Source organism: Petromyzon marinus, unplaced genomic scaffold (assembly GCF_048934315.1).
Source record: "Petromyzon marinus isolate PM22_M1 ecotype Great Lakes invasive population unplaced genomic scaffold, UKy_Petmar_22M1.pri1.0 PM_G_Scaffold_181, whole genome shotgun sequence".
Taxonomy (NCBI): domain Eukaryota; kingdom Metazoa; phylum Chordata; class Hyperoartia; order Petromyzontiformes; family Petromyzontidae; genus Petromyzon; species Petromyzon marinus.
In genome coordinates, this window is record NW_027422741.1 from 154,346 (window position 1) to 167,834 (window position 13,489).

The 13,489-nt window shown below is 43.0% G+C and overlaps 1 protein-coding gene across 1 annotated transcript; it reads right to left on the minus strand.

Moving 5' to 3' along the window:
- Positions 1-1,241: 1,241 nt before the first annotated feature.
- Positions 1,242-4,579, minus strand: LOC142912012 (uncharacterized). Its single transcript, XM_076060345.1, has 4 exons — positions 4,575-4,579; positions 3,983-4,465; positions 3,398-3,733; positions 1,242-3,232 (listed from the first exon to the last, which is right to left on the minus strand). The coding sequence occupies exons 1-4, from the start codon at positions 4,577-4,579 to the stop codon at positions 2,563-2,565; spliced, it is 1,494 nt and encodes a 497-aa protein (XP_075916460.1). The 3' UTR covers positions 1,242-2,562.
- Between the last annotated feature and the right edge of the window lie 8,910 nt (positions 4,580-13,489).

Consider the following 13,489-nt stretch of genomic DNA (forward strand, 5'->3'; position numbering starts at 1 on the left):
ATGTCGAGGGATGGGGGCGTGGGCGCTGAACCTGTCGCAATAAACTCGCGACGGCTTTAACGGACACATTATGTTAATGAGCCACCAGTCACTGGGCGTAGCTTTGCCCAAATAAGGATTGCCACTGGAACGATATCGGAAGTGACCCAGGCGGAGGTGACGTCACGCTCAAGAGCGCGGTGGACGGAGGTCGGGGTGAATACCTTGGGGACATGACGTCACTAGCAAGGTACACCTCCCTCTGGCGTTTCACGCCGATGAGGTAATGCAGAGTGGTGACGTCACAGAGTTGGAGTTTAAGTTGATTTAGATTCATTTTACATTGCTCCCTCCCTTGGGTGTGTGAGCTCAGCAACAACGTGGACATTATTGTGTATACACTGTGTGTATACACTGCGTGTGTGTACACTGTGCGTGTACACTTGTGTGTGTACACTATGTGTACACTGTGTGTGTCACTGTGTGTCGCTGTGTGTCACTGTGTCACTGTGTGTGTCACTGTGCCTGGCACAAGCGTCGTGGTGACGTCACCGCCACTTAGTGGCAAATGGCGGTTGTTCTTGTGTCACTGTGTATACTATGTGTGTGTCACTGTGTGTGTCAGTGTCAGTGTGTGTACACTGTGTATACACTGTGTCACTGTGTGTCACTGTGTGTCGCTGTGTCACTGTGTGTGTGTACACTGTGTGTGTGTATATATACATTGTGTGTGTACACTGTGTGTATATATACACTGTGTACCCTGTGTGTGTGTACACTGTGTATATACTGTATGTACACTGTGTGTACACTGTGTACTGTTTGTGTACACTGTGTATACACTGTGTGTACACTGTGTATAAACTGTGTGTGTACACTGTGTGTGTGTACACTGTGTGTGTACAATGTGTGTGTACATTGTGTGTGTACACTGTATATAGACTGTGTGTATACACTGTGTGTATACTGTGTGTGTGTACACTGTGTGTACACAATGTGTGTGTGTACACAATGTGTGTGTGTACACTGTTTGTGTACAGTGTGTACACTGTGTGTACAGTGTGCGTACACTGCATGTACACTGTGTGTGCATTGTGTGTACACATTGTGTGTATACACTGTGTGTGTACACTGTGTGTGTATACACTGTGTGTGTGTACACTGTTTGTGTCCGCATTGAACCGAACCCCCGGCAAGGCCATCTACTTAATGACGAGAGACAATTCACACGAAATGTCCTTTTCAATGAAGTCTTCCAGATGTAAATTGATACAAGCTTTTAATGAAGAAATAAAATCATCTAATTCAAAACACAACACAATTCAAAGATGTTTCATTTTAAAACTTCAAAAACGAAGCATGGGGTACTTGCGTGAATGCCTCCGTGTGCAAATGTTGTGACTTTCCTGGCCTGAAGGCCGTCAATGTGTCGGACCCTTATTGGTGCACAGCGTCTCAACAACAGCAGTGGGGTTTGCTTCAACCGATAGGTACGAACATCCAGACGTCAATCAGCAAGACACATTTCTAGTCCTAGTTAGACAAAATCTACGTCAACACGTAAGACAAAACTACAATTCGTGTTGTAGAGAATGTACCTCCTCCTATACGTGTAACTTTTAAGTGGTATGCCTTGTAACTGATTAATGATCCGAGGGTGCTACCTATTTCAAAGACAATGCGTTGCTCCAGATGCTTCGTGGAACACAAAAACACTATTTGACCTGTATCACAAGAACAATGGGTCTCACCTGAGTTCTCTGTACAGGTTACTTTCAAACACACACGCACACTTTGTCCTAACATCACTTATTCAATGTTTGACCCTTATAGATCAAATGTTACAAATATGCACAAAACCAGACACGTATACATTCTAAATTATTGACAGGCATATTAACAAAATTGGATTACTGCAGTGAAATATACTGCATCACGTTACATCGTATTAACAAGAAGCTTTAAAAAAAAAGCTGCACAGTCTGCCTCACAGTGTATGTAAAACATACTATTGTGTCATTCAAAACGAGTAGGCCATTGCATGCTGGCGTCTGAGTGAAAATGTAGCAAATTCTAAACATTACCTACAAACTACACAACTGAGATGACACATCAATCATCGCCCCCTACTGACAGGCTCTTGTCCACATGCAGGCCGGTGCAGGGCCACCACCTTGTGCCACACGGGGGCAGCTGCCACTTGGGGATGCTCTTCGAGTGTTTCAGACGAGGTACGACACGAAACTCCGAGTTGCCGAGGCGATTAAACAAGCACCGTGTAAAAGCAATTATTATAACATAGTGAATGCTTGGGCGCTTATTGGCTCTTGCTCCTGGTTAGAGATCTACCCAACCCACGGGCCCACAAAGACTGGCCACTCTTTACTCTGCAGGTTGAACTAGGAACTGATGTTCAACTTCACATTCTTGTCATTAAAGGCCTGTGACAAAGGTGCATCTATTGGAGCGACATCATCTCAAGCTTACACATCTACCGGGTCTCCACTTGACTTTGTATTGTCTTGGAGTAAGTCCACCCACACCTCCACTTCCACAAACTGCTGGGAGTTGCCTCACTCTGACTCAGTCAGAATTCTCCTCCTGCTTTACGATGTGAAGGTCCCATTTTGGAGTTGAATCTTCATCTTCACATTTCACTTTCACTTCTTCGCTCGTCACCATCACCTCTTCACATTTCACCATCACCTCTTCATATTTCACCTCGATACCTTTAAAAGTGTCCAAGCTGGGATTTTCGTCCGGTACGTGTTTCATGAGGGATGGGCTCATTGCAGCACTTTGACTTTCACAAGCTGATTTCAGACTCCACTCCTTGTGGATCTTCTGATGCTTGTGCGTTCTCTGGTGTACTTGAAGATTTAATGAATGTGCAAATGCCTTCCCGCACACACTGCACTTGAAGGGTTTCTCTCCCATATGTGTTCTCTGGTGTTTTTTAAGAGCAGATGACCGTGAAAATGCCTTCCCACACACACTGCACTTGAAGGGTTTCTCTCCCGTGTGTGTTCTCTGGTGTTTTTTAAGAGTAGATGAATCTGAAAATGTCTTCCCACACACAGTGCACTTGAAGGGTTTTTCTCCTGTGTGAGTTCTCTGGTGTGTTTTAAGAGCAAATGAATCTGAAAATGTCTTCCCACACACACTGCACTTGAAGGGTTTCTCTCCCGTGTGTGTTCTCTGGTGTCTTTGAAGATGAGATGAATCTGAAAATGCCTTCCCACACAGAGTGCACCTGAAGGGTTTCTCTCCCATGTGTGTTCTCTGGTGTTTTAAGAGCAGATGACTGTGAAAATGCCTTCCCACACACACTGCACTTGAAGGGTTTCTCTCCGTGTGTGTTCTCTGGTGTCTTTGAAGATTAGATGAATCTGAAAATGTCTTCCCACACACAGTGCACTTGAAGGGTTTCTCTCTCGTGTGTGTTCTCTGGTGTGCTTTAAGAGCTGATGACCATGAAAATGCCATCCCACACACACTGCACTTGAAGGGTTTCTCTCCCGTGTGTGTTCTCTGGTGTGTTTTAAGAGCAAATGAATCTGAAAATGTCTTCCCACACACACTGCACTTGAAGGGTTTCTCTCCCGTGTGTGTTCTCTGGTGTATTTTAAGAGTAGATGAATCTGAAAATGTCTTCCCACACACACTGCACTTGAAGGGTTTCTCTCCCGTGTGTGTTCTCTGGTGTCTTTGAAGATGAGATGAATCTGAAAATGCCTTCCCACACAGAGTGCACCTGAAGGGTTTCTCTCCCATGTGTGTTCTCTGGTGTTTTAAGAGCAGATGACTGTGAAAATGCCTTCCCACACACACTGCACTTGAAGGGTTTCTCTCCGTGTGTGTTCTCTGGTGTCTTTGAAGATTAGATGAATCTGAAAATGTCTTCCCACACACAGTGCACTTGAAGGGTTTCTCTCTCGTGTGTGTTCTCTGGTGTGCTTTAAGAGCTGATGACCATGAAAATGCCATCCCACACACACTGCACTTGAAGGGTTTCTCTCCCGTGTGTGTTCTCTGGTGTGTTTTAAGAGCAAATGAATCTGAAAATGTCTTCCCACACACACTGCACTTGAAGGGTTTCTCTCCCGTGTGTGTTCTCTGGTGTATTTTAAGAGTAGATGAATCTGAAAATGTCTTCCCACACACACTGCACTTGAAGGGTTTCTCTCCCGTGTGTGTTCTCTGGTGTGTTTTAAGAGCGGATGACCATGAAAATGTCTTCCCACACACACTGCACCTGAAGGGTTTCTCTCCCGCGTGTGTTCTCTGGTGTGTTTTAAGAGCAAATGAATCTGAAAATTTCTTCCCACACACAGTGCACTTGAAGGGTTTCTCTCCCGTGTGTGTTCTCTGGTGTTTTTTAAGAGTCGATGAATCTGAAAATGTCTTCCCACACACAGTGCACTTGAAGGGTTTCTCTCCTGTGTGAGTTCTCTGGTGCTGTGTCAAATTTCCAGTCCGATCCGTGCTGTATGCACGCTGGTCGCATTGTTGACTTGTCGTCCTGGCTTGCTGTGCTGAGTGCCTTTGCTCCATCAGACCAGCGTCAGCTGCACACAGAAAATAAGAATATCCACACCATCTACACGTCAGTATCAAACCATGGAAGAATGAATATATACAGTCACACGTGAGTTACACGTCTATATTCATTCATGTATTCATGACTAGCAGTACTACCCGGCTTCGCCCGGGACTTGGATCCACCACGTCCGGCCGCCTTTGTCTCCCCAGTGGCGATGTTCACACCACAACAGTTACTCGTTTGAGGCTAAGTCGACCTAGGAGAGGCCCAGAAGCGGTTCAAATAATCGTCGCCGGTGGTGGCCGTGAGTGGGAATCGAACTCGGGTTGCCGGGTTCGTAGCGCGGCATAGCGCTAACCGCTACACTATAATGCGTTACGCTTACACACACACACAGACACACACAGACAGACACAGACAACGCTAACCGCTACACTACAATGCGTGACGCTTCCACGTGCGAGGGTCACGTGACAGATTTGACGTCACAGCTCACTTGCCGTGCAAAAAAATAAACTAAAAGTGTATTTGTATAATGTTTGCACGGTGTACAGTCTGGAAAGTACCCACATGGCAAATTTCCAGTTTGTTGCATGTCGGGAAGTACGCTAAACATTTTGAACAGACAACACACACAATCACAACTTTGCCTTTTATATGTATTTGGAGATGCAGTGAAAAACCTTCCCAAATTCATCACGCGGTTTCAGTTTTTTGATTTTCAGTTTGATTTATTTTGGTTATAGTCCCGTGAGCCATTCGGCTCTTGAATCGGGTGCAACCACAACAAGCAAAAAAACAAAAACACGACCAAGAAAAACATCTTACAGTGACTATGTGTGACTGTGCAAACAGCACTGTCATGGCACGCAATGAGAGGGCAAATGTCATAAATATTCCTGTAAGCCCTCGCATCTTCAACATTAATGTTGCCATAGAAACGTCGTGGGGTTTTTTGCTTCATTTAAAAAAGAAAAATGATTACCTGTTATTTTTATTTTATTTTCTATCTACGTGACTTTACCGAAAGAACCAAGAATATTAATTCCTGCAGTCACCAAAGTTTTAAGTCAAAACATTCACACACGTTGACAAAGCCTCACCTTGTGTTGTTGTGGGCAGGTCGCTTCTGATAACAAGAGCGGTATAGCAGCTCAAGCGGGCTTGGCCTGCTAACAAAAGAACGAAAATAAAAACTGCGTGAATATTTACAATAAAACAAAGTTACAAAGTGGCGAGCCGGATGAAGACAAATTAAACTTAAGCGAGATAATTAAAGTAAACGCAATCAGGCGAGGGCAGGAGGCAAGGCCCCGCGTGGCTAGGCCCCGCGTTGTAAAGTTCCAACCTGGACATCGATTCCCATGCTCGCTGCTACTCAACTGACATCCCTGAGAGAGAGAGGCTCTACCTTGGTAAACAACAACCACAACCACAACGACCACCACCACAACGATCAGAATTTCTCAACTCGGATTTCAGTGCAAGCGCGCACACGGCAGCTTCCTGTTACCTCGCGACAGCAGGAAGTAGTATGACGTCACTTCCTTCCCACAAGCGGCTCTCCAACTGAATAAATTATGTTAATGACGTCGGCCCATATGTCGAGGGATGGGGGCGTGGGCGTGGGCGCTGAACCCGTCGAAATAAACTGCGACTGTATATTCTTAGTTTTTTCGGTAAAGTCACGTTGAAGAGAAACAACAAAATAACAAAATATATATAAAACAATAAAAAATTCTCACGACGTTTCGACCATAACTCAAACGGTCATCATCAGGTGTGTCGGTTTGCATAAATTTATTTTGAAAACGGCATATTTATTTATATATATAAAAATAACGTTTGCGTCACGCGCAACGATGGCAGTTTGCCAGGACTAGTCCATCTATTTTTTGAAAAGAGGAGGGGGGAGACGAAATTTGTTTTTATGTATGCTGTCTGAAAGGCACTGTAAGCGTGAACAATCAATCAAGAACTGAAATGATTTATCAAATCTTTCCAATGATTGCTAAGATAGAATCCATCTTCTCGGTTGAAATTGTCTCTGTGTTTGTATATGTGGATAGCCTCATGAACGAATCTCTCATGGAAGCCAGATGGCTTACAAAGAACCTCCGTCTTGGAAAAGTCAATGGCATGTGAGCCTACTGAATTAGAACAATGATCTGCTACGGCCGAGGTGTTGGTCCTACCGTGTTTAAGGTCTGCTTTATGTTCACGAATGCGGTCCGAGATATGGCGTTTGGTTTCTCCAATGTAACTACTACCACAGAGGCAACTTAGTTTGTAGACACCAGGGTATTGTATGTCCGGAATCACATCTTTTACAGACGGAACCAGATCACGGATTTTATGTAATGTGTTGAAACGGACCTGGATCTTGTGTTTATTCAAGATTTTGGAGATCTTTTTTGTGATCCCAGCAATGTAGGGTAAAGTGATGGTTTTGAAAGGCTCCTCAAGAGGGTTCTTCTTCATGGTTTGAGTGATAGCTTTGCGGATTGTATAGTCGGAGTAACCATTAGCCCTAAGAGCTTGGTGTACGTGCTTGAGTTCACTGCTTATGTGTTCCTGGTCGGATATGCATTGGGCTCTATGATACAGAGTCTTGATGAGAGAATTCTTCTGTGATGGATGGTGGTGGGAATCCGGTTTCAGATAAGCATCCGTATGGGTAGCTTTCCTGTAGACAGAGTGGCTCATTGAACCATCAGGTCTCTTTTTAATTAGGACATCCAAAAAAGGTATCTTGCCATCTATTTCGACTTCCATGGTAAATCTGATGGCTGGGTGTATGGAATTGATGTGGTCGAAGAATTTGTCTAGAGCAGGCCGGCCATGTGGCCAGATGACAAAAGTGTCATCCACGTACCTCTTCCATAAGGTTGGGCGCAGAGTGGCAGTCTGGATGGCGTCAGTCTCAAATTTCTCCATGAAAATGTTAGCTATAACTGGAGAAAGGGGGGAGCCCATTGGGGTGCCCTCAGTTTGTTTGTAGAAAGTTCCATTCCAAGTGAAGTATGTATTGGTTAAACAGTGTCTCACCAGGGGGGGTACCTCAGTGTTTAGTCCTTGATGAACCAAGTCTTCAATGATTGCAATGGTGTCAGGTACAGGAACCTTGGTGAATAAGGAAACTACATCAAAACTGACAAGCAGGTCGTCTGGGGACAGGGAAATACCCTTGATTGTTGATACCAGGTGAGTAGAATTTTGTACCGCAGAGGTGGTCTTTCCAGTGAAAGGACGCAGGATTTCAGACAAAAAACGAGCTAGTTTGTAGGTGGGGGAGCTGATAGTAGAGACTATGGGACGAAGAGGTGTATCAACTTTATGTATTTTTGGTAAGCCGTATAATCTTGGTGGCCTGGCAGCAGAAGGTTTCAACGAAAACTGTTTAGATTGATCAATTAATGCGGTTGAATCAGAAATTATTTTGTTGGTTTGTGTGACGAGGCTGTTGGTGGGATCTCTTTTTATTTTTGTATAACTACCATCGTCGAGTAATTCTTTAATTTTGTTGTTGTATTCTATTTTATCCATGATAACAGTAGCATTGCCTTTGTCAGCTGAGAGAACTACAATATCATTCCTCTTTTTTAATTTATATAATTCAAAACGCTCATCTTTGCTGAGGTTGCTAGCTGGCATCTTAGCGTTTTTGAGGGTTGCAGCGATTTCAGATCTTGCTACGTCTGCAGCGATGTGACCCAGGCCCCTGAGAGCAACGTCTACTTGGGCAATTATATCATTAACTGGTATGTGTTTAGGTGTGACTGCAAAGTTTAGACCTTTAGCTAAAACGGATTTCAGACCATCGGAAATAGAACTGTTACTGCGATTAATTACGACTTTATTAACGTCTAACTTTTTGGTGTGTGGGTCCGGTCTTTTGTTTAAGAGGAGGTTAAATTTGGAAATCAGGTTTTCCTTACATTTGGTCGACATAGTAGCAGCTGAAGAGGCAGTCATATTGTCTACATGTTCCCAATCCGATGTGGACATTATTGCCGTCAATGATAAGTGTGATTTGTAGAGTGTCTTGTCTAACTGATCTAGTTCTGTGCGTATAAGTCTGATTTTTTCTGAGATAAGAGCTAAGCTAGTTTTGAAAAGAATTCGTTTCGCATTAGAAGAAGTTACAGTAGCAGAGGTGAGTGTAAATGCGATTGGTATTACCCCAGAGTCGCGGCATCTCTTCAGGAAGGTGAGAGACTCGATCAGCTGAGCTTTCTTATCCCGGAGTTTGTTGAAAGATCTTAAAGTTATGTGAAAACCCTCCCCGTAGAGGCGATTAAATTTTGATTTAAAGCTTTCGTGACTGCAGTAATTCATATTCTTAGTTTTTTCGGTAAAGTCACGTTGAAGAGAAACAACAAAATAACAAAATATATATAAAACAATAAAAAATTCTCACGACGTTTCGACCATAACTCAAACGGTCATCATCAGGTGTGTCGGTTTGCATAAATTTATTTTGAAAACGGCATATTTATTTATATATATAAAAATAACGTTTGCGTCACGCGCAACGATGGCAGTTTGCCAGGACTAGTCCATCTATTTTTTGAAAAGAGGAGGGGGGGGGAGACGAAATTTGTTTTTATGTATGCTGTCTGAAAGGCACTGTAAGCGTGAACAATCAATCAAGAACTGAAATGATTTATCAAATCTTTCCAATGATTGCTAAGATAGAATCCATCTTCTCGGTTGAAATTGTCTCTGTGTTTGTATATGTGGATAGCCTCATGAACGAATCTCTCATGGAAGCCAGATGGCTTACAAAGAACCTCCGTCTTGGAAAAGTCAATGGCATGTGAGCCTACTGAATTAGAACAATGATCTGCTACGGCCGAGGTGTTGGTCCTACCGTGTTTAAGGTCTGCTTTATGTTCACGAATGCGGTCCGAGATATGGCGTTTGGTTTCTCCAATGTAACTACTACCACAGAGGCAACTTAGTTTGTAGACACCAGGGTATTGTATGTCCGGAATCACATCTTTTACAGACGGAACCAGATCACGGATTTTATGTAATGTGTTGAAACGGACCTGGATCTTGTGTTTATTCAAGATTTTGGAGATCTTTTTTGTGATCCCAGCAATGTAGGGTAAAGTGATGGTTTTGAAAGGCTCCTCAAGAGGGTTCTTCTTCATGGTTTGAGTGATAGCTTTGCGGATTGTATAGTCGGAGTAACCATTAGCCCTAAGAGCTTGGTGTACGTGCTTGAGTTCACTGCTTATGTGTTCCTGGTCGGATATGCATTGGGCTCTATGATACAGAGTCTTGATGAGAGAATTCTTCTGTGATGGATGGTGGTGGGAATCCGGTTTCAGATAAGCATCCGTATGGGTAGCTTTCCTGTAGACAGAGTGGCTCATTGAACCATCAGGTCTCTTTTTAATTAGGACATCCAAAAAAGGTATCTTGCCATCTATTTCGACTTCCATGGTAAATCTGATGGCTGGGTGTATGGAATTGATGTGGTCGAAGAATTTGTCTAGAGCAGGCCGGCCATGTGGCCAGATGACAAAAGTGTCATCCACGTACCTCTTCCATAAGGTTGGGCGCAGAGTGGCAGTCTGGATGGCGTCAGTCTCAAATTTCTCCATGAAAATGTTAGCTATAACTGGAGAAAGGGGGGAGCCCATTGGGGTGCCCTCAGTTTGTTTGTAGAAAGTTCCATTCCAAGTGAAGTATGTATTGGTTAAACAGTGTCTCACCAGGGGGGGTACCTCAGTGTTTAGTCCTTGATGAACCAAGTCTTCAATGATTGCAATGGTGTCAGGTACAGGAACCTTGGTGAATAAGGAAACTACATCAAAACTGACAAGCAGGTCGTCTGGGGACAGGGAAATACCCTTGATTGTTGATACCAGGTGAGTAGAATTTTGTACCGCAGAGGTGGTCTTTCCAGTGAAAGGACGCAGGATTTCAGACAAAAAACGAGCTAGTTTGTAGGTGGGGGAGCTGATAGTAGAGACTATGGGACGAAGAGGTGTATCAACTTTATGTATTTTTGGTAAGCCGTATAATCTTGGTGGCCTGGCAGCAGAAGGTTTCAACGAAAACTGTTTAGATTGATCAATTAATGCGGTTGAATCAGAAATTATTTTGTTGGTTTGTGTGACGAGGCTGTTGGTGGGATCTCTTTTTATTTTTGTATAACTACCATCGTCGAGTAATTCTTTAATTTTGTTGTTGTATTCTATTTTATCCATGATAACAGTAGCATTGCCTTTGTCAGCTGAGAGAACTACAATATCATTCCTCTTTTTTAATTTATATAATTCAAAACGCTCATCTTTGCTGAGGTTGCTAGCTGGCATCTTAGCGTTTTTGAGGGTTGCAGCGATTTCAGATCTTGCTACGTCTGCAGCGATGTGACCCAGGCCCCTGAGAGCAACGTCTACTTGGGCAATTATATCATTAACTGGTATGTGTTTAGGTGTGACTGCAAAGTTTAGACCTTTAGCTAAAACGGATTTCAGACCATCGGAAATAGAACTGTTACTGCGATTAATTACGACTTTATTAACGTCTAACTTTTTGGTGTGTGGGTCCGGTCTTTTGTTTAAGAGGAGGTTAAATTTGGAAATCAGGTTTTCCTTACATTTGGTCGACATAGTAGCAGCTGAAGAGGCAGTCATATTGTCTACATGTTCCCAATCCGATGTGGACATTATTGCCGTCAATGATAAGTGTGATTTGTAGAGTGTCTTGTCTAACTGATCTAGTTCTGTGCGTATAAGTCTGATTTTTTCTGAGATAAGAGCTAAGCTAGTTTTGAAAAGAATTCGTTTCGCATTAGAAGAAGTTACAGTAGCAGAGGTGAGTGTAAATGCGATTGGTATTACCCCAGAGTCGCGGCATCTCTTCAGGAAGGTGAGAGACTCGATCAGCTGAGCTTTCTTATCCCGGAGTTTGTTGAAAGATCTTAAAGTTATGTGAAAACCCTCCCCGTAGAGGCGATTAAATTTTGATTTAAAGCTTTCGTGACTGCAGTAATTCATATTCTTAGTTTTTTCGGTAAAGTCACGTTGAAGAGAAACAACAAAATAACAAAATATATATAAAACAATAAAAAATTCTCACGACGTTTCGACCATAACTCAAACGGTCATCATCAGGTGTGTCGGTTTGCATAAATTTATTTTGAAAACGGCATATTTATTTATATATATAAAAATAACGTTTGCGTCACGCGCAACGATGGCAGTTTGCCAGGACTAGTCCATCTATTTTTTGAAAAGAGGAGGGGGGAGACGAAATTTGTTTTTATGTATGCTGTCTGAAAGGCACTGTAAGCGTGAACAATCAATCAAGAACTGAAATGATTTATCAAATCTTTCCAATGATTGCTAAGATAGAATCCATCTTCTCGGTTGAAATTGTCTCTGTGTTTGTATATGTGGATAGCTTCATGAACGAATCTCTCATGGAAGCCAGATGGCTTACAAAGAACCTCCGTCTTGGAAAAGTCAATGGCATGTGAGCCTACTGAATTAGAACAATGATCTGCTACGGCCGAGGTGTTGGTCCTACCGTGTTTAAGGTCTGCTTTATGTTCACGAATGCGGTCCGAGATATGGCGTTTGGTTTCTCCAATGTAACTACTACCACAGAGGCAACTTAGTTTGTAGACACCAGGGTATTGTATGTCCGGAATCACATCTTTTACAGACGGAACCAGATCACGGATTTTATGTAATGTGTTGAAACGGACCTGGATCTTGTGTTTATTCAAGATTTTGGAGATCTTTTTTGTGATCCCAGCAATGTAGGGTAAAGTGATGGTTTTGAAAGGCTCCTCAAGAGGGTTCTTCTTCATGGTTTGAGTGATAGCTTTGCGGATTGTATAGTCGGAGTAACCATTAGCCCTAAGAGCTTGGTGTACGTGCTTGAGTTCACTGCTTATGTGTTCCTGGTCGGATATGCATTGGGCTCTATGATACAGAGTCTTGATGAGAGAATTCTTCTGTGATGGATGGTGGTGGGAATCCGGTTTCAGATAAGCATCCGTATGGGTAGCTTTCCTGTAGACAGAGTGGCTCATTGAACCATCAGGTCTCTTTTTAATTAGGACATCCAAAAAAGGTATCTTGCCATCTATTTCGACTTCCATGGTAAATCTGATGGCTGGGTGTATGGAATTGATGTGGTCGAAGAATTTGTCTAGAGCAGGCCGGCCATGTGGCCAGATGACAAAAGTGTCATCCACGTACCTCTTCCATAAGGTTGGGCGCAGAGTGGCAGTCTGGATGGCGTCAGTCTCAAATTTCTCCATGAAAATGTTAGCTATAACTGGAGAAAGGGGGGAGCCCATTGGGGTGCCCTCAGTTTGTTTGTAGAAAGTTCCATTCCAAGTGAAGTATGTATTGGTTAAACAGTGTCTCACCAGGGGGGGTACCTCAGTGTTTAGTCCTTGATGAACCAAGTCTTCAATGATTGCAATGGTGTCAGGTACAGGAACCTTGGTGAATAAGGAAACTACATCAAAACTGACAAGCAGGTCGTCTGGGGACAGGGAAATACCCTTGATTGTTGATACCAGGTGAGTAGAATTTTGTACCGCAGAGGTGGTCTTTCCAGTGAAAGGACGCAGGATTTCAGACAAAAAACGAGCTAGTTTGTAGGTGGGGGAGCTGATAGTAGAGACTATGGGACGAAGAGGTGTATCAACTTTATGTATTTTTGGTAAGCCGTATAATCTTGGTGGCCTGGCAGCAGAAGGTTTCAACGAAAACTGTTTAGATTGATCAATTAATGCGGTTGAATCAGAAATTATTTTGTTGGTTTGTGTGACGAGGCTGTTGGTGGGATCTCTTTTTATTTTTGTATAACTACCATCGTCGAGTAATTCTTTAATTTTGTTGTTGTATTCTATTTTATCCATGATAACAGTAGCATTGCCTTTGTCAGCTGAGAGAACTACAATATCATTCCTCTTTTTTAATTTATATA